General features: G+C 37.0%; 1 protein-coding gene across 1 annotated transcript in view; it reads left to right on the forward strand.

Annotated features, from left to right (window-relative positions):
* The window catches only part of IPO11 (importin 11), a 220,202-nt gene that overhangs the window by 108,109 nt on the left and 88,938 nt on the right, over positions 1 to 23,155 (forward strand). Inside the window, exons 21-24 of the mRNA XM_062212061.1 lie at positions 8,025 to 8,140; positions 14,408 to 14,484; positions 20,602 to 20,681; positions 21,180 to 21,260. Coding sequence (XP_062068045.1) covers positions 8,025 to 8,140; positions 14,408 to 14,484; positions 20,602 to 20,681; positions 21,180 to 21,260 — 354 coding nt within the window. The remainder of the gene's footprint in view (positions 1 to 8,024; positions 8,141 to 14,407; positions 14,485 to 20,601; positions 20,682 to 21,179; positions 21,261 to 23,155) is intronic.

The raw sequence follows: 23,155 nt of genomic DNA on the forward strand, positions 1-23,155 counted from the left end.
TTTTCCCAGGCCATAAGAGAGATGGATTGGAAGTGGAGCAACCAGGACTCAAACCAGCACCCGTATGGGATGCTGGCACTGCAAGTGGTGGCTTCACCCGCCATGCCACAGCACCGGCCCTGCTTAACTTATTTCAACATACCAGGACATCTACTTTTCTCATCTGGATGGGGAGATTGTTAGTAACATAAGATTTTATTTTCAGAAATGTTGGAAATAAGCCATTGCATTTATGGCTATAGATTTTGGTACAGATCCTGATTTGGCTTCTTTCATTTAATTTTTTTAATTTTTCATTTTTTAAAAAGTTTTATTTATTTATTGAAAGGCAGAGTTGCAGAGAGAGAGAGAGAGAGAGACAGAGAGAGAGAGAGAGGTCTTCTATGCAATGGTTCACTCTCATGGCTGCAACGGTCAGAGCTGTGCCAATCTGAAGCTAGGAGCCAGGACCTTCTTTCAGGTCTCCCACTGTTTTCCCAGGCCATAACAGAGAGCTGGATTGGAACTGGAGTAGCCGGGACATGAACTGGCACCCAAATGGGATGCTGGTACTGCAGGTGACAGCTTTACTTGCTATGCCACAGCATTGATCCCTTGCTTCTTTCTAATTGAAGTTGTTCAAATGACTTACAGTCATTTAATTTGAAAGGTTATAATTTCAGGAAAATTTTCAGTTTAATGTGAAGGTACTTACTAGGTTGCTCAGAATGACATCTCAGAAACATGGTTTTCCAATGGTTTTTCTTTTGGTGAATGTTTACAAACAACCAAAAAGTCCATTTATATATTATTTTTTGCATGCTTGCACAAAAATAAACAACCAAACAAAAATCCAGAATGATCCTTAGTCGTGTGCATTGAAAATCAAGTTCTGATTGAATAATGACCATGGAAAGTCTCCTTAGAATTCAGAAAAGCTGTTCTCTAATGCAGCAAATGTTTTCTTTCTTTCCTTTTTTTTGAGGTGGAGTTTATTTATTTAATTAAAAGGCAGAGTTAGAGAAATGGAGGGACAGAGAGAGATCTCTCATCTGCTGGTTGATTCCCCAAATGGCCACGACAGCCAGAGTTGGGCCAGTTTGTTGCCAGGAGCCAGGAGCTTTCACAACTCCCCCATATTACAATTAAAACCAATGTATCAAACTTGATTTTCATTAGAATGTGGTTATTTCTTTTTTTTTTTTTAGACTTTACTTATTTATTTGAGAGTTAAGAGTTACAGACAGTGAGAGAGAGAGACAGAGAGAAAGGTCTTCCTTCCGTTGGTTCACTCCCCAAACGGCTGCAATGGCTGAAGCTGTGCTGATCTGAAGCCAGGAGCCAGGAGCTTCTTCCTGGTCTCCCAGGCGAGTGCAGGAGCCCAAGCACTTGAGTCATCGTCTGCTGCTTTCCCGGGCCATAGCAGAGAGCTGGATTGGACGAGGAGCACCCGGGACTAGAACCAGTGCCCATATAGGATGCCGGTGCCGCAGGTGGAGGATTAACCTGCTCCACAGTGCCGGCCCTGGTTATTTCTTTATACTAGTAAAAAACCATGACCCAAGTTATTTACACACACACACACACACACATGCCTCTCTGTGTGTATATACATACAAATATATGTGTATGTGTGTGTGTGTGTATATATATATGAAACAGTGCAATTTGAGCTTCATCTTCTAGACGAGAATGCCAAGTTAGCCTCTCTTCATAAAATGCAGTTACAATCTGAGGACACTTTTTATTTGCCTCTTTTGCCAACACCAAGTTAGCCTCATCTGAATCTTTCTATTTTGTGCGAAACATAAATTCTGTACTGCTGTCTGGGGCACCAGATATTTGTTCAGGATCAAAATCTCTGGCAAAGCCTCTTGGTTTGTCAGCAGCATCTGTTTTCTTCTTTGATTTACTGTAATCAGATTCACTGTCTCATAAAGATTTTCTTTTTGTGCCGTCTTTTTTTTTTTAACTTTTATTTAATGAATATACATTTCCAAAGTACAGCTTATGGATTATAATGGCTTTTTGCCCCCCATAACTTCCCTCCCACCTGCAACCCTTCCCTCTCCCATTCCCTCTCCCCTTCCATTCACATCAAGATTCATTTTCAATTCTCTTTATATACAGAAGATCAATTTAGCATATATTAAGTAAAGGTTTCAACAGTTTGCACCCACACAGAAACACAAAGTGTAAAATACTGTTTGAGTACTAGTTATAGCATTAAATCACAATGAACAGCACATTAAGGACAGAGATCCTACATGGGGAGTAAGTGCACAGTGACTCCTGTTGTTGACTTAACAAACTGACACTCTTGTTTATGGCGTCAGTAATCACCCTAGGCTCTTGTCATGAGTTGCCAAGGCTATGGAGGCCTTTTGAGTTCACCGACTCTGATCATATTTAGACATGTCATCATAGTCAAAGTGGAAGTTCTCTCCTCCCTTCAGAGAAAGGTATCTCCTTCTTTGATGACCTGTTCTTTCCACTGGGATCTCACTCGAAGAGATCTTTCATTTAGGGTTGGTTGTTTTTTTTTTTTTTTTTTTTTTTTTTTTTTTTTTGCCACAGTGTCTTGGCTTTCGACGCCTGAAATACTCTCATGGGCTTTTCAGCCAGATCCAAATGCCTTAAGGGCTGATTCTGAGTCCAGAGTGCTGTTTAAGTTTCTGTACTGCAAAAGAAACAGTCAGGAAAGTGAAGAGGCAACTGACAGAATGGGAAAAAATATTTGCAAACTACACAATAGATAAAGGATTAATAACTACAAAGAGATCAAGAAACTCCACAACAACAAAACAAACAACCCACATAAGAGATGGGCCAAGGACCTCAATAGACATTTTTCAAAAGAGGAAATCCAAATGGCCAACAGGCATATGAAAAAATGTTCAAGATCACTAGCAGTCAGGGAAATGCAAATCAAAACCACAATGAGGTTTCACCTCACCCCAGTTAGAATGGCTCACATTCAGAAATCCACCAACAACAGATGCTGGCGAGGATGTGGGGAAAAAGGGACACTAACCCACTGTTGGTGCAAATGCAAACTGGTAAAGCCACTATGGAAGTCAGTCTGGAGATTCCTCAGAAACCTGAATATAACCCTACCATACAACCCAGCCATCCCACTCCTTGGAATTTACCTAAAGGAAATTAAATTGACAAACAAAAGAGCTGTCTGCACATTAATGTTTATTGCAGCTCAATTCACAATAGCTAAGACCTGGAATCAATCCAAGTGCCCATCAACAATAGACTGGATAAAGAAATTATGGGATATATACTCTATAGAATACTATACAACAGTCAAAAACAGTGAAATCTGGTCATTTGCAACAAAATGGAGGAATCTGGAAAACATCATGCTGAGTGAAATAAGCCAGTCCAAAAGGGACAAATATCATATGTTCTCCCTGATTGGTGACAACTAACCGAGCACCAAAGGGGAAACCTGTTGAAGTGAAACGGACACTGTGAGAAACGGTGACTTGATCAGCCCTTGCCCTGACTGTTGATGAACAACTTAATACTTTATCCCTTTTAGTATTTTTTTTTTTGTTCTACTTAACACTATTGGTTGAACTCTGTAATTAATACACAATTATTCTTAAGTCTTGAAACTTAACTGAAAAGTGATCCCTGTTAAATATAAGAGTGGGAATAAGGGAGGGAAGAGATGTACAGTTTGGGACATGCTCAATTGGACTTGCCCCAAATGGTAGAGTTAGAAACGTGCCAGCGGATTCCAATTCAATCCCATCAAGGTGGCATGTACCAATGCCATCTCACTAGTCCAAGTGATCAATTTCTGTTCACAATTGATCATAATGATAGGACTAAGAGTCAAAGGGATCACATAAACAAGACTAGTGTCTGCAACTACTAACTGATAGAATAAAAAAGGGAGAGAATGATCCAACATGGGTAGAAGGATACACAGCAGACTCATAGAATGGCAGATGTCCTAAATAGCACTCTGGTCTCAGAATCAGCCCTTAAGGCATTTGTGCTGTCTTTTACTTAACCAGGTTTTTGAGGATTTTTTTTGTGGGTTGTTTTGTTTGTTTGTTTGTTTTGGGGGGGGGCTCTAATTAAATCTGGCCAATCTAAATTTTCTTCAGGTTCCCAAATATTTTCAGCATCTGAAAAACCCTTCCACATGAGTAAATACGTCTACACATCAGTCTAATACTTTGTCTACCATGGATTCTTCAGACTCTGTCTTTTACTTTTTACTCTTTCCATTCTATTTCTTTCCCATTTTTTTGCAGTGCAGCTTTTTAATTTTACTTTTGCTTTGAAAGATTTACTTTGTTTATTTGAAAGAGTTAGAGAGAATCTTTCATCTACTGGTTTACTCCCAAAACGACTGTCAACAGTCAGGGCCAGCCAGTCTGAAGCCCAGAGACAGGAATTCCATCCAAGTCTCCCATCCACGTTTTAGGGACCCAAGTACTTGGGCCATCTTCCACTGCTTTCCTAGGCACATTAACAGGGAATTGGATCAGAAGTGGAGCAACTGGGACTGGAACTGGCCTCATATGGGATGGTGGTATTGTAGGCAGCTACTTAACCCTCTGGTGCCACAATGCCAGCCAATGCCAAGTAGTTTTTATTGGAGGCCATTTTTTCTTGTAGACTGGAAGTGCTGCTGTTTACCATTCTGAGCTGCTCTGGGTCGCAGGTTATGGTTGTAAATATGCAATATCTCCAGCCCCGGTCAGATCCTGCTTATAATAAATATAAATTTCGAAAGTACAACTTTTGGATTATAGCAGCTTCCCCCACCCCATAACCTCCCTCCCACCTGCAACCATCCTATCTCCCACTTCCTCTCCCATCCCATTCTTCATCAAGATTCATTTTCAATTATCTTTATATGCAGAAGATCAACTTAGTATATACTAAGATTTCAACAGACTGCACCCATACAGACACACAAAAATAGAGTACTGTTTGAGTAGTAGTTTTACCATTAATTCGCATAGTACAACACATTAAGGACAGAGATCCTACAGGGGGAGTAAGTGCACAGTGACTCCGTTGTTGATTTATTTATGAAGTCAGTAATTACCTGAGGGTCTTGTCATGAGCTGCCTGTTAGCAAAAAATTTGAAACATACAAAGGAAGAATGATAGAATAAATAAATATACATATTTAAAAGGTTTATTTATTTGAAAGAGAGAAAGAACTTTTCCATGTGTTGATTCACTTCCCAGGTTGCAGCAACAGCCAGGGCTTGGCCAGGCCAAAGCTGGGAGCCAGGAGCTAGGTGATGATGACTTGCAGTCATTTGAGTAATGAGTTGAGAGAGCTGGGTTGGAGAGAATGGATTTGAACATCAGTAGTGTTCATGAACCATTAGAGAGCTATAAGACAGTGCCCTGAGAAAGTCCAATATTTAGAGGAAGCTATTTTATTTTTTCTTATAAAAGCAATTACAGGTTCATTGGTAGTTGCAAGGAGAGCACAGAAAAAGAGGCCAGTGTATCCATTATCCACTTTCCCCTTACATCTTATATAACTAGAGTCAAGTGTGATCTTTCCCTCCTTTAATCTCCTCTGACAGCTTTCTTCATAATTGATGGATTTCTTTTTGTGCTTCCGAGTATGGTTGATAAATGAGTTGTAGTTACTGTGGACCCACAGTCTTCAGATTTACTTATAGCTCCGTATGGAGGGCTGCACACATTCTTCAGTATCAGTTCTTTTCAGGCTTGGACCAAGAGACTCTGTGTTTTTAGCAATTCCTTACTTTTGTTTTATTAATAACAACAGGTTTTGATCTTTGAGATAAACACTTAAGTAAGGAAATTCTGATTTCCCAAGGAAATTTTTTGAGTCTACTTGATAATCAAAGAGAACTTAATAGTTTTTCTTAATGTGCTTCTTTTTTTGTTCCATGAAAGACTGACCTGTAGAGTGATATTTAGTTGAATTTTAAGGCTTGATGTACTATTTATTAAATAATGACTTTTTAAAAAATTTATTCATTTATTTATTTGAAAGGCAGAGTTACACAGAGAGAAAAAGAGAGGCAGAGAAAGAGAGAGAGGTCTTCCATCTGCTGGTTTATTCCCCAGTTGGCCACAATGGCCAGAGCTGTGCTGATCCAAAGCCAGGAACTAGGAGCTTCTTCTGGGTCTCCCACGTGGTGTGGGAACCCAAGGATTTGGGCCATCTTCTACTGCTTTCCCAGGCCACAGCAGAGAGCTGGATTGGAAATGGAGCAGCCGGGACTCGAACCGGTGCCCGTATGAGATGCCAGCACTGCAGGCAGCAGCTTTACCTGCTACGCCACAGCGCCGCACCCTTGGGAAACTCTTAAATAAGGTCTTCCAAATGATTTTTAGTTATAGAAAGGGCTACACTTATACCTAATATATTTAAGGAATTTTTGATGTATTTCGCTGAAGTGTTTATTCCACAGTGGCAAAGATTGAACATAAGATAAATAACAATATCTCATGTGGGGTCTATCTAAGTTGTTTTCATTGAGGCAAATAGTAGAATGATGGTTGGCAAAGGGTACAAAGTTTCAGTTAGAATGGATAGAGTTTGGAAATTTGTTGTCTATCATGGTGACTAGTCAATAATAAAGTATTATATACTTAAAAGTTAAGCAGTTGTTATACATTTAAATAATAATATGTGTTATATGCTTAAAAAGATTGAACTTGTATGTTATCAAGAGGGAACTATGTATATATTTGTGGCATTTTTATTTGCCATATTATGTTCACATGTGAGTTATTTCTCAGCGAGGAGGTATTTGATAGTTTGTTTTCTCTTCTGTATTTATCATACTACAAAGATTTTAATGGTTTAGAAATTGGCTTTTTAATTCTTTTTGTTTTCTTCCAAAGTTCTTAAGTGTGATAGGTTGAGTCAGTCCCACTAAGACAAAGTTATACAAATGAGAAATTAAAATTAAACCCACTCTTTTTCCTCCATCTTTGTGTTCTTGGCCTATTAAAAATACTAACAAAAATTCTTGAATTAAAAATGTACATTTTTTAAAGCATACTAAAATTTTTAAGAAAAATCTTTCTTCCCAGCATCATTTTCCTTTCCCATATTTGACTAGTTCGTTTTTTATTTACCTCTAGAAACATTTTCATGCATTTATCTATATATACTTGAATGTAGATAGTTTTAAAAACTCTGTGACTTGTGGAATTGTTATGTACACCTCTGCATCTTTGAAATTCAATTTGTAATTATTTTTGATGTTTTTTTCATTCCACGCCCAATGCTGTGTCATGACTATTCAGTATTCTAAAACATAATGTACCATACTTAATTATTTTACTGCTGAACATTTTGGTACACGCATTTTATTTTATTTTTTATGATTTATTTATTTGAAAGGCAGAGTTACAGAGAGGCAGAGGCAGAGAAAGAGAGGGAGGTCTTCCATCTGCTGGTTCACTCCCCAGAGGGCTGCAAAGGCCGGAGCTGTGCTGATCCTAATCCAGGAGCCAAGAGCTTCCTCTGGGTCTCCCACACGGATACAAGGGCCCAAGGACTTGGGCCATCTTCCACTGCTTTCCCAGGCCATAGCAGAGAGGTAGATTTAAAATAGAGCAGCCAGGACTAGAACTGGCACCCATATGGGATGCTGGCACTGCAGGCGGTGGTCTTATCCACTGTGCCACAGTGCAGGCCCAGGTACATGCATTTTAGATTAGTTGCTTTGGTGAGAGCAATGTAGACATTATAGAACCATTGTTGATACTTCTGTAGTCACACAAAGTGAAAAATAAGTATTATGCTAGTGTGCAGAATTTTTTAAAATGTTGTTTTGTTTCTTTTTTCCTCCCATTAGGCATTTGAATAAGACTAAGAAAACTAACTTTTCGAATTGTTAATGGACCTTGGTTTTATTATTGCTTGTAATTAGTACTGTCCTGAAGAAAACAAATTTCTTTTTTATAAATTGATTTTAGGGCTTTTTACATAATAAGCAATATATGGGGGAGGGAGCTGGGACCTTAGAATGTCTTATTGTAAGTTTTATTTATACTTCCTATAGGGATTAGGAGCAGACAGCAAGAACGTGTACCCTTTCCTGCTCCCTGTTATTCAACTGAGTACAGATGTTTCCCAGCCTCCACATGTTTATCTTCTGGAAGATGGTTTAGAATTATGGTAAGAGGATAAACCTGATACCGTGGATCTTACTTTTTTTCCTGATGTTCTTGTCTCTCACACCAGTGAAGAAGAGGTCACATAACAGGGCTTTGAGCGCTCAGCATTTAAAAACAAAACTAACATCTGCTTACCTTAACTAGGAAAACCCAGCTTCACTTGTAGCACCTGTTATTCAGTGTTGGCATATAGTCGATACACTTAGAGTGCAAAGTTCACTAAGAACTCACCTGAATTTCATCTTTTGGAATTTGGCATGGGAAATGGGAATCTTCTTAACTTTTCCAGATTTAAAATTGACTTAAAATTTTCAGTGTGTTAAATGAGATGTTCTGGGGGCACACTGAGAAGTTTTTTGAGTCTTTTAATATTTATGCATCAGGTACTGAGATATTGTATATACTTTAGCCCCAAATGCTGGTGCTATTTTAGTCTTTTTCAACTGAGTATGTAAACTATAGTATTCAGAAGTTTGGGGAAAAAAAAAAAAAACACATACCTTTCCCCAGCTCCCAGCTCCCCCTCATTCCTCTGGCCCCCTCAGTGACATGGCTGAGCATTGTGTGTAAGGAATTGTCCTAGAAAATCCTTTCAATTTATTAAGCTCATCCTACTGCAGTGAACAGTTTTCTCCAGAGATGGTCTTTGAATAATATGTGAACATTTTAAAATTTCAGGATATAAATTAACAATTGGAATCAAAAAAATAAGTCACAATAATCAACCATAGGGGAAAAAATGTGTATTTCTGTGTGTGTAGCTCTCCCATGCCCCTTTCTTTTTCTTTTTTATTAAATGTCTGTGCATTTACAGTTTTGATTCTTAGGAATTATCTTTCATGCAAACTATAAATTGATGTATGTATTAGAATACTAGATGAAAAACATTAAAACGAACTTAACGAAGCAGAGACTTATTAATGAGTGATTTGTGTTCCTCATTCTTTTTGAGGTTAGGGTATTTGGACTTAAATGATAGCTAGATGGGTTTCATTGTAAATTAGCATGATATTGAATGAAATCTTAATTTTCATGTGTTTGTACAGGATAAATTATTCTAGATCAGAGGTTGACATACTTTTTCCTTAAAAGGTCATCTGAATGTTGTAGGCTTTGCAGGTCACAAACTCCCTTTGCTACTACACACCTCTGCTATTTTGGTGTGAAAGCAGTCATCGGTGATAAGTAAGGAAATGGACATGGTTGTGCTCCAAATAAACATGATTTATAGAAATATGATATGGTGGGATTTAATTCATGAACTGTAGTTACTAATCCCTACTTACAAATTGAAATATTAGTCTGACATACAAATATCTTCTTCTAAGCATGTATATAATATATGATGTTGAAAGTTAGAATTTTTTAAGTTTGAAGTGATACTTACCAGTGTTATTCACTTAATATATTAATGTATTTATTAAAAATGTACAAATTTTCGATAAGATTATGTGAGTAGATAAGAATACATTTTTCTGTTAATGATAATTTATTTTTCCTAGCCCTATAGTTATATGTAAATGAAATTAAATTATTAGACAAATTTTTTAAAATAGCAAATTTATTAATAGTTAAGATCCCTGTGGTAGGCCTTTGATGTGACAGTAAAGATACCTCTTGGGACACCCACATTCGAAGTCAGAGTGCCTGAGCTTGAGTCCAGGCTCCGCTGATTCCAGCTTCTTCCTGATTCATACCCTGGGAGGCAGCAAGTAGTTGGGTCCTTGCCACCCATGTGGTAAACCTGGATTGAATTCTCAGGTCCTGGCTTCAGCTTGCTGAGTATGGCTGTTGGGGGCATTTGGAGGATGAATAGCAGATAGAAGGTCAATCTCTGTCTCTCTCTCTGTCTCTCTGCCTTTCAAATAAATTTAATTTGTTTTAAAGATTTACTTATTTATTTGAAAGTCAGAGTTACACAGAGAGAGAAGGAGAGGCAGAGAGAGAGAGATAGGTCTTCCATCTGCTGGTTCACTCCCCAAGTGGCCGCAACAGCTGGAGCTTTTCCGATCCGAAGCCAGGAGTCAGGAGCTTCTTCCAGGTCTCCCACATGAGAGCAGGTGCCCAAGGACTTGGGCCATCCTCCGCTGCTTTCCCAGGCCATAGCAGAGAGTTGGATCGGAAGTGGAGCAGCTGGGACTCCAACCGGCACCAATATGGGATGCTGGTACTACAGGCAGTGGCTTTACCTGCTACGCCACAGTGCTAGCCCCTCAAATAAATTTAATTTGAAGAAAGTTAAGATTCTCTAGTATCACAAATCAGAGTTCAAATTTATTCATTATTTTCTCTTAGGGCTTTAAGACTCTTGTTTGGGATCAAATATATACCTGTGCAAATTCCAGTTGTACCATGCCACTAGATTTGTGATTTGAGCAACTTACTCATCTTCTATGAGCCTCAGTTTCCCTGTCTGCGAAAGTTGGGAAAACAGTTACTACTTCCTGTGGTTGTTATGAGAGTGAGATAATTTTGTTGCATTGGTTAGCACAGAGGGACAAAAAGATCCATCTTTTATCTGCTGGTTCATGCCCCTCATGGCCATAGTGGTGAGGCCGGGCCAGACTGATGCCAGGAGCCAAGAACTCCATCCTGGTTTTCTACATGGGTGACAGGAGTCCAAGCACTTGGGCTATCCGCTGTTTTTCAGGAACATTGGCAGGAAGATGGTTCAGAAGTGGAGCAACAGAGACAAACTGGTGTGGGATGCTGGCATTTTAAGTAGTAGGTTAACCAGCTGTGCTTCTACAATTTTATTGTGGCTTCTACAATTTTATTTTTAAGCTTAATATGAATTTTGAGAGCTAAAGCTCCATTTTTGTAATACATTTACATATAATTGCAGTGACAGTGTAAATGCTACAGACTTTTACATGCATCTGTTTTTTTAACTTGTGGGTTTTATGGTTCAAATTAGTTTGTTTTTTCTTCTGTTAAAGATTTGTTTGTTTATTTGAAAGGCAGGGTTGTAGGGAGGGAGGGAGAGAGCTAGAGTGAGAGAGATTGACCCACCTTCCATTTGCAGGTTTACTCTCCAAATGCCCGTAACAGCCAAGGTTGGGCTAGATTGAAGTTAGGAGCCTTGTACTCTCATTCTACGTGGATGGCAGGGACCCAAGTACTCGGGCTATCTTCCACTGCCTTCCCAGACACATTAACATGGAGTTGAATTGGAATTGGAACATCTGGGACTTGAACTAGTACTCATAAGGGGTGCCGGTGTTGTAGGCAGCAGCTTAACCCACTGTACCACAGTGCTTTTCTTTTTGACATTGATTTATTAAAATATTTCATTAAGTTATCTTTGTGTCACTGTCCCCTTATTCCCCTAACTTTGGTTTGTATGTTGTAAAAAATTCTGAGTACCACACAAAATTTTGGTAATTTTTTGTGTAATAAGTATTTAAAATATTGTCACGAAGCATCATGTTATGCAGTATATGTATGCAGTGATTTACATGCTACCTTTAATTATTTTACTTGTAAACTTTTTCTGTTTGATACTTATTTTTGTCTTCTATTAAGAACACAGTTTCTGTTTGTATTTTAACCTAGCCAAAGATGCTTTATTTCAATAAGATTGAAAGCATCCTTTATTTTTTTTTTTTAAATTTACTTATTTATTTGAAGGACAGAATTACAGAGATGCAGAGACAGAGAGGTCTTCCATCCACTGGTTCACTTCCCAAATGGCTGCAATGGCCAGAGGTGGGCCCATCTGAAGCCAGGAACTTGGAGCGTCTTACATACAGGTCTTCCACATGGGGCACAAGGACTTGGACCATCTTCTGTCTTCTACTGCTTTCTCAGGCCTTAGCAGAGAGCTGAATTGGAAGTGGAGCAACCAAGACTTGAACTGGTGCCCATATAGATGGCCTTTTAAGTGTGAGGAAAGGAACAAGCTTCAGATAGAATCTCAGTTTGGACACACTGGGAAGGACTCTCTGCTTATGGTACTTCTTAGTTTCTTTACTGTATTAGTTGCAGTGGTTTTACAGTAAGTCATAATGTTAAGGAAAACAATGGCAGAGAACAGATTATTATCTTGGTTCTTTGGTTCACATGGAAGAAGAATTTCCAAGTGGACAAGCAGAAGAGCAAGATTTATTATAGTCAAAGACCTCCAGCCAGAGTGGCATGGAGGGAGGCTTCCAAGAGAGGAAAAAGCCCCAAGTGATCCATGGCAGTCAGTTTTTAAGCATAATTTTGATTGACATTCAGTTATAAGGAAGGCACAAAACCCACAAAAGACCTGATTTATGATCCTTTATCCCATCTGGCTTGCTCAAGATTAAAAAAAAACCATCCAGAAGGGTACCTTAGGTAACTTGTTTTCACAATAAACTGAGTTCAGGGAGATGGAATCAACAAGGCTCCCTGGCTATTCTCATGGTAAATCTGGAGATTCCTAAGTAAGCAGGCTGGACACTTTTGATCTTGCTAGATAAACTTTTGAAGAGATCATTTTCCACCCTCAGTTTCCAGACTGTCTTAATAACCCATATCACTGCTCATAATAATATCTGGTTAAACAAATATCTCTCCCTGACTCCCTGCTCCACTTGCTTCCCCCATCTATAACTTTTTTTCTTTGAGATTTTCTTATGTGTTGTTTTTCATTTGCTCTGATATTGGAATATGGGGTGCCATTTGATATCACCATGTGCTTATTAATAAATTCCCAATGTTAATAAGCCTGTGTGGGTTCTTGCCTAATATTCAGAGAAGAATTCTGAATACCGGCATAAATGAACGAGGCAGCGTGGTAAGTTTTAGGCTTTTATTCAGTGAGAGAAATGCATAGGAGAGTGAGGGCACTATCTAAAAGAGAGATAAATCTGGGTTCATACCGAGTACCAGGAGCCAGCCACATGAAGGAGCATGTAGGCCAGGAAGCATGAGATGGGTGGCCTGAAGACCATGCAACCTGGAGGCACAGTTCAGGACTTCGGCCATCTTCTGCTTTCTCGGGCCATACCAGAGGGCTGGATTGGAAGAAGAGCAGCTGGGAGTTGAACTGGTGCCCGTATGGGATGCGGGTACTGCAGGCAGCAGCTTTACCCACTGCGTTACAGTGCTGGCCCCATCCCATAAGTTTTGATATGTTGTATTATCATCTTCATTTGTTTCCAGGAATTTTTTGATATCCCTTTTGATTTTTCTGTGACCCACTGTTCATTCAGGAGCATGTTGATCAGTCTTCATGTGTTTGCATATTTTCTAGAGTTTCTTCTCCCCACCTGTGGCAAGTGTAGTAATGGCATGGAGGTGGTGGTGGTCCCAATAAGGCTTTTTATTATGCAGTAGGGAAATCCCACGTTTTAATTTGTATAACACAGCACAATGGGTAAACCAACCACCCAGGGTTCCCAAAGCACCCCAGGTGTTCCACATGACGCCTCTTAGCCACCGAGGGCAGAGTTGTACAGCGTCTGCAGAGGTGGTGCGTGTGAGCTGGGAAGCACAGGTCTTCAAGGGCGATCAAAGTCTCAGAGTATGGCTGGTGTTTTGGCTTCAAAAGGATGAAGTCTGAGCTCAGGGAGAGCAGAGCCTCAACACCCAGTGAGTGCAGGCCTGGCTAGGAGCACTTTTTCCCAGGAAGGTTTGAATGCGGTGGGTCAGCCCAGAGCTTCCGCTCGCTGCACTCAGAAGAATTTGTTCAGAGAGTCCCTGTGGGCCTCTTTAGTCTGTGGTTTATATACATTTTTTGACAGTCAGTGTAAGGTCCATAAGTTCCCGAGGAAGGTGTTTGCCGGCCATGGGTGGTTCTTATCAAGTCCACATAGATCTGTAGTCAGCTTAGCTCTTAACTTTTGTTAATATTATGATGAAGTAGTTTAATTTTCTGCTCCTTACACCGCCCCTTGCCAGGTGCCCTTGTAAGGGGATGATGGGGGAGGGGGAAGAAATGTGCTTTTCCTTCACTGGATTAGGTGGACACACTGCCCCCTGCAAGGGCTCTGAGCTGAACTCAGAGTCAGTGTGGTCTGCGAGTCTCTCTTATGCAGCATCACCAGTGGCACTGGTCAGTGCAGTCTGCTCTCACTTCCTCAGAAGCTGGCCTCTCCTCCACCCTTCTATCCCTCAGCTGTGGGAGTCCTGTGTGGTGTCCCTGTTCATTGAGACATTTTTAATATTTTTTTTCCTTGGGTAATTTTTATAACTTCCTGTAACATCTACGTTTCTTTCTTTGGTTGAGGCTCTTTTTAATATTTTTGTTGTGTTAATGGAAATTGAAAGTGACTTATCTATATTTTTTTCCTTGTAGGTTAGTAACATTGGAAAACAGTCCATGTATTACACCCGAGTTGCTTCGCATATTTCAGAATATGTCACCGCTTCTTGGTATGTGTTAACACATGAACTTACTAATATACTTGAATACAATCATAATTTTGGGACCTTATAGCCTACTTTAAATTATACCTTCCATTTTTATTGAAGTCTCTGATATTGACAAATGAATAGCCTTGTAATGGTTTCTAGATTTTTCTTTGTACCTTTAAAAATAATTTCTGCTTATTAAGGAATGAACACTAAATTATATTGTATTTTGGAAAACTTAAAAAAATTTCTAGGAAACCTAACTGCAAATTAAGCTTATACTTTGCTTGTTCAAATTTCTGTGTTTGAAAGAAGTTCGATAAATTACTTATAAAGCTAAATTATAAACCAATTTTTATGTACACTGATTGTATCAAAACTTTTTACAAAGCAATATTGTGCTATTAGATCACAAATGAGCTTTGTACACATATTGCTGTTTTAGTTAAGGAACCACCAAAATTCAATCTTAAGAAATTATGTATATTGTTTGTTAAAGCATTACTTATGAATTAGCTCTAAACTCTTGAAAGTTAATTTTTTTAAAAGGATATATTTATGAATTTAAAATACAGAATTAAAGAGAGAGAGAGAGGGAGGGAAGAACAGAGAGAGAGATCTTCCATCCGCTGGTTTACTCCCCAGATGGCCATAGTGGCTGGGGCTGGGCCAGGCTGAAACCAGGAGCCTAGCACCTCATCCTGGTCTCCCACATGGGTAACAGAGTCCCAGGTACTTAGGCCATCTTCTGCTGCTTTCCCAGGTGCATTAGCAGGGAGCTGGTTTGGAAGTGGATCAGCCAAGACTGGCACTTGTATAGGATGCTGGTGATTCAGGCAGCAGCCTAACCTGCTGTGCTACAATGCCATCCCCAAGCATAATGTTTTCTAAGCAATAATTTCGGTACATGATACCAGAGAACTGAATACTGTTCTAGGAGAGGGCCCTTATCTCTTTTAACCTTCTTGGATGAGATCTAATTAGATTCTTTTTGCAAGCTGAACATGTATTCTGATGATAATTATTAATAATAAACCAATACTTTTTTGTTGTATATCATCTAGCATTCTCAGGTATGTAAAAGCTTAAGACATCTTAAAATAATATTGTTTATAAAATTGTTTTGTGTGGGAGTTGATTAGTAGAGATTTATACCTAAACTCATGGTGTATTTAAGAAATATATACAGTGCCATTTATTAGCCCTTTGATTCTCTTTCAGTCTGCATAAATTACCGTTTTGCTTGTTTATTCACAAAGTGTATTGTAAAAATTATTTAAGTTTTTTCTATCCAGGGATCCCATTCTTCAAGACTCAGCCATGAAGCATCTTTAATTCCTTCATTAGAACTGTGGGTATACTAATTGACTAGCTTAATGTTGTCATGAGAGGGCGTTTAGCTCAGAACACTATGGGAAAAGGCACTGTTATTATGGTAGTACCTGTAGGCTTTTTGTGTGCAACTTAATTGCACTGAAAAATGTTCTCAGAGGCAAAAATATCATTGAAATATAATGACAGACTGGAAAAGTAGACTCATGGTTTGAGAATATCAGCAAATGTGGACTAAAACACAATTGTAACTGATAAACGTTTTCTCTCCTCATTTGTTGGATGACCATGGTGGCGAGATAATGTGATTAGTCCTTCACGTTTTCTCTGAATTTTTTTGTTCCTCTACCCCATTTCTCAGAATCAGGTGAGATCTTAAATAATAACCAAGAAAACCGTTTGTTTTCCAATAAAGAGATTTGTTACTTATTGCTTGGTGTAAAGGGAAAGATTTCCAAAGATGAGGTCAGGGTTAAGAGGCCAGTTACCTATTTCTGATCTATTAGAAAATGTTTTATCTGTTTCTCAGTCATCATGGAGGATGAGAATAGGAATTGAATGCGGTTTTCAATTCTATACATGTTTTTGGTTCTGTTCTAAATTGGAGACTATATTCAGTGCCAGTCTGGTAATCCACTTGCTTCTTTATTCTTGATCTAAGAATAGAAGCTTCCACCAGACTTAAATGTTGTTATGAAAAGGATTCAGAGGGTATCACGTGTGGGTGACTTCACACATCTGCTTGTACTCCATCCCTTATTTAACATGTAGGGCCCCTGCAATGTACAGTTCCCTTCAAGTAATGAATGAGGGGATTAGAAGCAATAAATAAAACAGCAGTAAATATAAGAGCAAAACAAATAGTGCTTACTGTATGCCAGATGTTCTAAACTGTAAAAGTCCTTATTGAGTTGTTAAGGAGTATGTATCAACTCCAGCCTTACTGTAACTGATGATGCTGTTTTATTGTCAGTTTTGCTAAGTGCCCCAGGTATGATTTTACCACAGAATGCTTTGTAGTTGATGTGTAATCCACTTACTGCTATGTCTACTACTACTATTATTAACATTAAATTATCCAATCATCAACTAGCTGTAAGATTTATTATCCCCTTGAATTAAGGGACTGAACGAGATTTAATCCATGTGATAATAGATGTTTGACTTTAAACCTTTTTTAATTTTCAAAGTAAACCTTTTTTAATTTTAAAACATTTAAAAAATTTAGTATTTTATAATCTATCAATGAATATGTGAGGTAGAGACTGTTGAATTATTTATTCCCTACTTTCTCTTTCTAAATGAAAAATATATGTAATTTGTTTTATACATTGTGGTATATGTATTTGTATTAGTAATATGGAGTTCTGTTTATAAATTATATCTACATATTTAATATATCAGCATTATCTTCATTTTTTTTTTTAATTCTTTATTTGAAAGGCAGAGTGACAGTAAAAAAGAGGGAGAGACCTGCACTAGTTCACTCCCCTAGTGACCACAACGGCTACATCGGCTGGGGCTGGGTAAGGCTGAAGCCAGGAGCCTGGAAATTCATCTGGGTCTCCCACATGGGTGCAGGGGCCCAGATACTTGGACTATCTTCTGCTGCTTTCCCAGGTACCTTAGCAGGTAGCTGAATCTGAAACAGAACAGCTGAGACTCTTAACTAGCACTCTTATATGGGATGCTGGTATTATTACAGGCTGCAACTTCACCAGCTGTGCCACAGCACCAGTCCCAGCATTGCCTTTGTTTTGTTTCCCTTTATTTGAGTATTCTACAACTAACTGATAATGTTTGATGTTGTAGCTTGCTAGGCACATTGTTCAAGATGAGTTTTAAAATTTATTTTTGGAAACAGGTTTTTTATGGAATGAAGTGCTACCTAATTCTAGAATCACAAGTTAAGCCAATTAAAATCTTTAAACTGAAAAATAACACAACAGGTTTTTTTTAAAAGCTCTTTGTTGAGTATATATTTCAAAATGAATACTCAATTTTAATAAGTATTATTGCTGTAATTTTTTCTAAGCAGAAATAAAGCTGGCAAGAAGTTTCCCACTTTAATTTGAAATACATAATACCAACAACATTGAACACTGTAAGATGTTAAAGTTAGTGATAACATATTATTTAAGTATGAATAAATCCAGGCTACATAATCCCTGTTTATGCTTTTTCTTAAATGTAAGTAGAATCTGAAATTTTAAGTAGAACCAGAGTCTATAACTGAAAGTATTCTGTGAATTTTCTCTTTAAATCTCTTTTAGTGTTAACTTACTTAGTATTCTATTCTCATAACTTAAACATTTGACTGACTCTTTTTGTTCATTGTGTCAAAACTAAGGTCTTCTGAATGGTAGAATTTTCTTCAGTGATTTCTTATTTTGGAAGGAACTTTTCTCTGGTTAACTTCATGATGATGTAGGCTATCTTAAAAATTGTAGGCTTAGTATTTTATTGGAATTGGAAGTAAAATGAAGAATAGTTGATTTTCTGAAAATAAAGATGGAGGAGATGTTTGGCATAGTGGTGGGACACTGCTTAGGATGCCTGTGGGAGACACTGGAGAGCATGTTTTTTTGTCCCAGCTCCACTTCCGGTCCAGCTTCCTGCTAATGTGTACCGTGGGAACCAGCAGATGATAGCTCAAGTACTTGGGTCTTTGTCACCATGTGGGATACCTGGATTGAATTTTAGATTCCTGGTTTTGGCCTAGTACAGCCACGATGGTTGTGGGCAAAAATAGGAGGGAAGCCATGGATAGAAGATCTCTGTTGGTCTGTTTCTGTCTGTGTGCCTTTCAAATAAAATGGAAGTAAATAAATAAAAATTTTAAAAATCATAAGAATAGTTTGTAAAATATAATGAGACTAATAGATATAAATTGTATAAACAGAGCATAACTCAGTATTTTGATTTACTTCAGAACTCTTGAGCAACCTGAAAAGCCTAACCAGTTAAACCAGGGTTTTTCATCTGTAGGATGTTCAATAGTTTGCCTAGCCTGTATCTGTTAAGTGCTAGTTGCAACAAGAAACGGTTCTAGACATTGCCAGTTGTCCTGTAGAGGGCAAAGTTGCACCTAATTTAGAATCACAGACCTGAATTACAAATTTTCTGAAAATAGAAATCTATTGCATAATTGAAGTATATCTTCTCCTTGTATTAGGACTGTATAGTAATTTTCCTTTGGAATCTTTCTAGGAGCTTGTAGATATAATGAAAAATGATTAGTACCTTAAAATAGATAGTTTGTTCATTTTAGGGATATTTTTAATATGGATATTTAATATTTACTGACAATAGCATGCTGAAGAACATTAGTAGAAGTTGTTCTGGGCATAATGGAGGCATTGAAAACAGTATAAAATGACATGATTGCCCTGGTCATTAGTTTGTATGGATTGAGTAAGGAATAGTTTTTTAAAAATATCTGTAAGAAGAGATAGACTCCATGATTTATAAAATTAAACCTTTTTAAATATTGTGTCTTTCAGCATAGATGTTGATGAAATTTTAGTTGGTAGTGATTTTGAAATTCTATGTCCTGACATGCCTTGAATAAAGCTATTCTCAGTTCTCTCTTAAGTATCACAGTGGTGGCCAAACAGTTTGCTATTCAGTGTTGTTCTGTAAAAAGTATGCACAAGTCCAGACTGGACTAGACTTTCTCCTTGATGAGAAGAAAATTGTATGATTTTTTTCTATTAGAACAATTTTATGCAATATAAAGGCCTCCTTTATCCTGAGATTGTTTTCTGTTGTAAAAGAATACTTAATGACCACGTGTATTTATTTACTGAATATTTTAGTAGCATAATAACAGGTTGGGCATTCCCTGTTCCCTCCCTGAACTCATAGTTTTAAGCCAGTGGTCAAATATTCAAGTATAGGACTTAAAAGACATTTTGAGCTAATGGAAAGGTTGTTATTCTTTTGTGCAAATAACAGAATAGAAAGTCTTTTCACTTCTGTCAAGATTTGAGTTAAATCATAAACCAATGATCTAGGCAGTAATTTTGCTCAAAAAAGTTAAGAAAAAATATTCTATTGCAATTGAATAGAATTTCTAAAATATTTTCAACAAAGAATGACAGGATCTAGACATACATGGTATTTTGATTTATGTAATTATGTAATGTACAATCTGTATTCTGTTAGATCCTATTATTATACATAGTTAGACTTATAAAGCAGCACTGCTGTTGATTATATTGTTTGAACAAGGTAATTTCTACTTTGCACTTAAGAAGGAATAGCTAAAACAAACATCCTTTTCTAGGTTATTATGGTGATTACGTCCTAAAGAACATTTTTTATTTGTAGGTTTTTATAGAGGAGCAAATTTGAAGATAGCTTGAATACTCAGAATATCTAAGCATAATATAATTTTTTGAAGAGCAAGAAAGCATATTCAGTCTTTTAGCAGGACTACTCATCAGTAAAGTGCATTCATTTGCAATAAGCAGATGTCAAAGTACAATAAAGTGATTCAGTTGCATGTTGATCTTCATGCTAGCACTAAAATTTAGTTTGAAATTAAAGGTTGAGCCAAATGATTTGTTTGTTTCTTTTTAAGGGAAAAACAGAGAAGCTTGATTTTTCCATCCCTATGTTGTTTTAATTTGTGAAAAGTGAGATAGCCTTTAGATAGGTATCTAGAGTATTGGTAGTCTAAATAGCTTGAGAAAAGATTTGTGATGAAGTAAATATATCTTAGTATTAAAAATGAATCTCTTTAAACTAATTTTTAAATAGTGAAGTAATTTGCCTTTTTTGGGGAATTTATTGATTTGGCAGAACTAAGTTCAGAAAATCTCAGAACCTGCTTTAAGATCATCAATGGTTATATCTTTTTATCATCAACAGAATTTTTACAGGTATGTTGGAGTAGTTTTTGTATTATAAGAAATTATGTAGCTACTATTTTTATTATTTCTAACTTGAAATTAGAGGTGAATTTTTAAATTGATCTGTTATTTTAAGGATGGGAAGAAATATTAACTGACCATTTGTGATGCATGCAATTCCATTGTTATTTATTGTGGAAAATATCCTGTGCAGTTAGTATATCCTTATATTCATAAAATCAGTATCAATAAACTATATTTTTTATTAGGCATAATATTTTATACCTAACTTTTCCCAAGAAAAAAAGTTTTCATGAAGCTACCCTTGTCCTTTAAAAATTCTTCTTGTTGGCTTGTTGGACAAAAAGAGCACATTGTGGATCAAGAGATCTCTCTTTCCCCAAGATGCTGACTTCTTGAAATAAACGCTTTCCTCTTACTAAAAAAAAAAAAAATAAATTGAATTATTTGCCTTTTTCATATTGCCAATACATTCTTATGGATATTTTAACTTTTATTGAATTTCAGACATATGCAGTAGGTCTGTGTCAGTCCTTTTGTGACTTGTTAAAGGAAATTACTACAGAAGGTCAAGTTCAAGTGCTCAAGGTATGGTCATCTTGATAAATGAATATGAGCATTTTATTTTGTGCAATTGAACTTTTATTGGTGTGTGGATGTTTGGCAGTAAGAAGAGTTGATATAATCCTGGATAGGATTTTTTTCTTTTAGTAGTAATTCAGTTAATAGCTGCGACAGATTACTTTGACATGTTTTAAAATGCAATTCCAGTTTCTAACATGATCTAAGCTGATTCGGATGTTTGCCTATCTTGAGACCTCCTTTGTGTGCAAGGATTTAAAAACTTTTAAAATAAATTGTATAAAGTTTGGTGACATCTGATACTTCTCAGTCCTTCAAATTGTTAGCCAGCTTTTGGGTAAAATAATTTTATTTTGAGTTGGCTATTAAAGTTAGATTTGAAGTTTGTTGGGGTGTGTGTAATTAAGAATCAATAGACTCTTAAGTTATTTATTGTCTTTATATATTTATTTATATTGATTAATATTAATATAATTTGTTAAAGATATGTATATCCTTATATTCCTATAAAATCAATGTATCAATAAACTGTATTTGTATTAGGTATGATCTTTTGTCCCTAACTTTTCCTAAGAAAAGAAAATTTTAAATAATGCTATGGATTTACATATAAGCATACATTTAGATTCTCATTTATTAAACTACATCTTATTTATGTATGTAAATATGTACATGTACATGATTTAAGTATGGAGTTTGAAAGAAGTGGTAACCCTCCCCATCCATAATTTAATTTAAAGATTTTTATTGGCATTATTTTGCTCTTCTAGAATTAGGTAACATTTCTTCCATAACATAGAATAAGTATTCCCTAAAATACTTCTTTTTGTTGTTGTTGTTTCTGATTTCTCAACTGTATTCTGTGTCAGGTATGACAGCTAAATTCTGGTCAGGGAAAGTGTTACCATAAAAAAGTAGCATTTATGGTTTGAAAACTCTGGCATTGTCTGAGATCATAAAAATTGTCTATCAGTGAAGTGAAAAAGTAATTTCCCCAAGAGGTACATCAGAAGAAGTATATTTAAGTAATGGTTAATATTTGTAGCAGCAGTCCCAAATATACTTTGAAGATTAAGTGAGTAAAAATTTGTGCAGATGGTATACAACCTTACTTCATATTAAGCACTGTGATAGCCATTATGCACCTAATAAAGCATAATCTTAAGTCTGAACTTATTTGTATAACATTTAATGTTTTGTTCTTCACAGACATTACACACACACACACACACACACACAGAGCTCTAGATAGCCATGTAAATAATGCATGGTTAATTTGACTTTTATGCTGGTTGCATTCAGTAACATTTGCTGATTATTCAGTCATCCCTCCTTTGGGTCAGGGTCAGCAAACCTTTTCTGTAAAGGACCAGACAGTAAATATTTTGGACCCTGGGGCATAACATGTTTGTCTCAACCCTTTAAATCTGCTGATACAGTATGAATGCCATCATTGATGATCTGTAAATGGATGAGTGTGGCTGTGTTTATTAATACTTTACTTATAAAGCGATGCAGTGAGTCAGATTTGGTCCATGGGCATAGTTTGCCATCCCCTAGTATTGGTATTCAGTGCTTTCTTCTACTGGGTACAGGTGGTAGGAAAACCAAGTTCTGCTCTTCAGTCTGTTGAAAGGAGGAAGCATGTAAACAACCTTTTTAATGTTGCATAAACAGTGGCAGGGGATTAGTAGCATCTCAAAACTCTCTGGTTAACTTTTTCAAATTTATCTTCTTTTAAAATGTTCCACAGATGATTTTCACGAGCCAATTTTTAATGGGAGTCACTGCCAACTCTCCTTATGTTGCTTTGGCAGTGTAGAAGTGGACATCTAACCCAGCATTTGGAAGAAAATTTGTTATTATTATTATTTTTTTTTGGATAAAGGAAGTGAGATATG

Source organism: Lepus europaeus, chromosome 15, assembly GCF_033115175.1.
Source record: "Lepus europaeus isolate LE1 chromosome 15, mLepTim1.pri, whole genome shotgun sequence".
Taxonomy (NCBI): domain Eukaryota; kingdom Metazoa; phylum Chordata; class Mammalia; order Lagomorpha; family Leporidae; genus Lepus; species Lepus europaeus.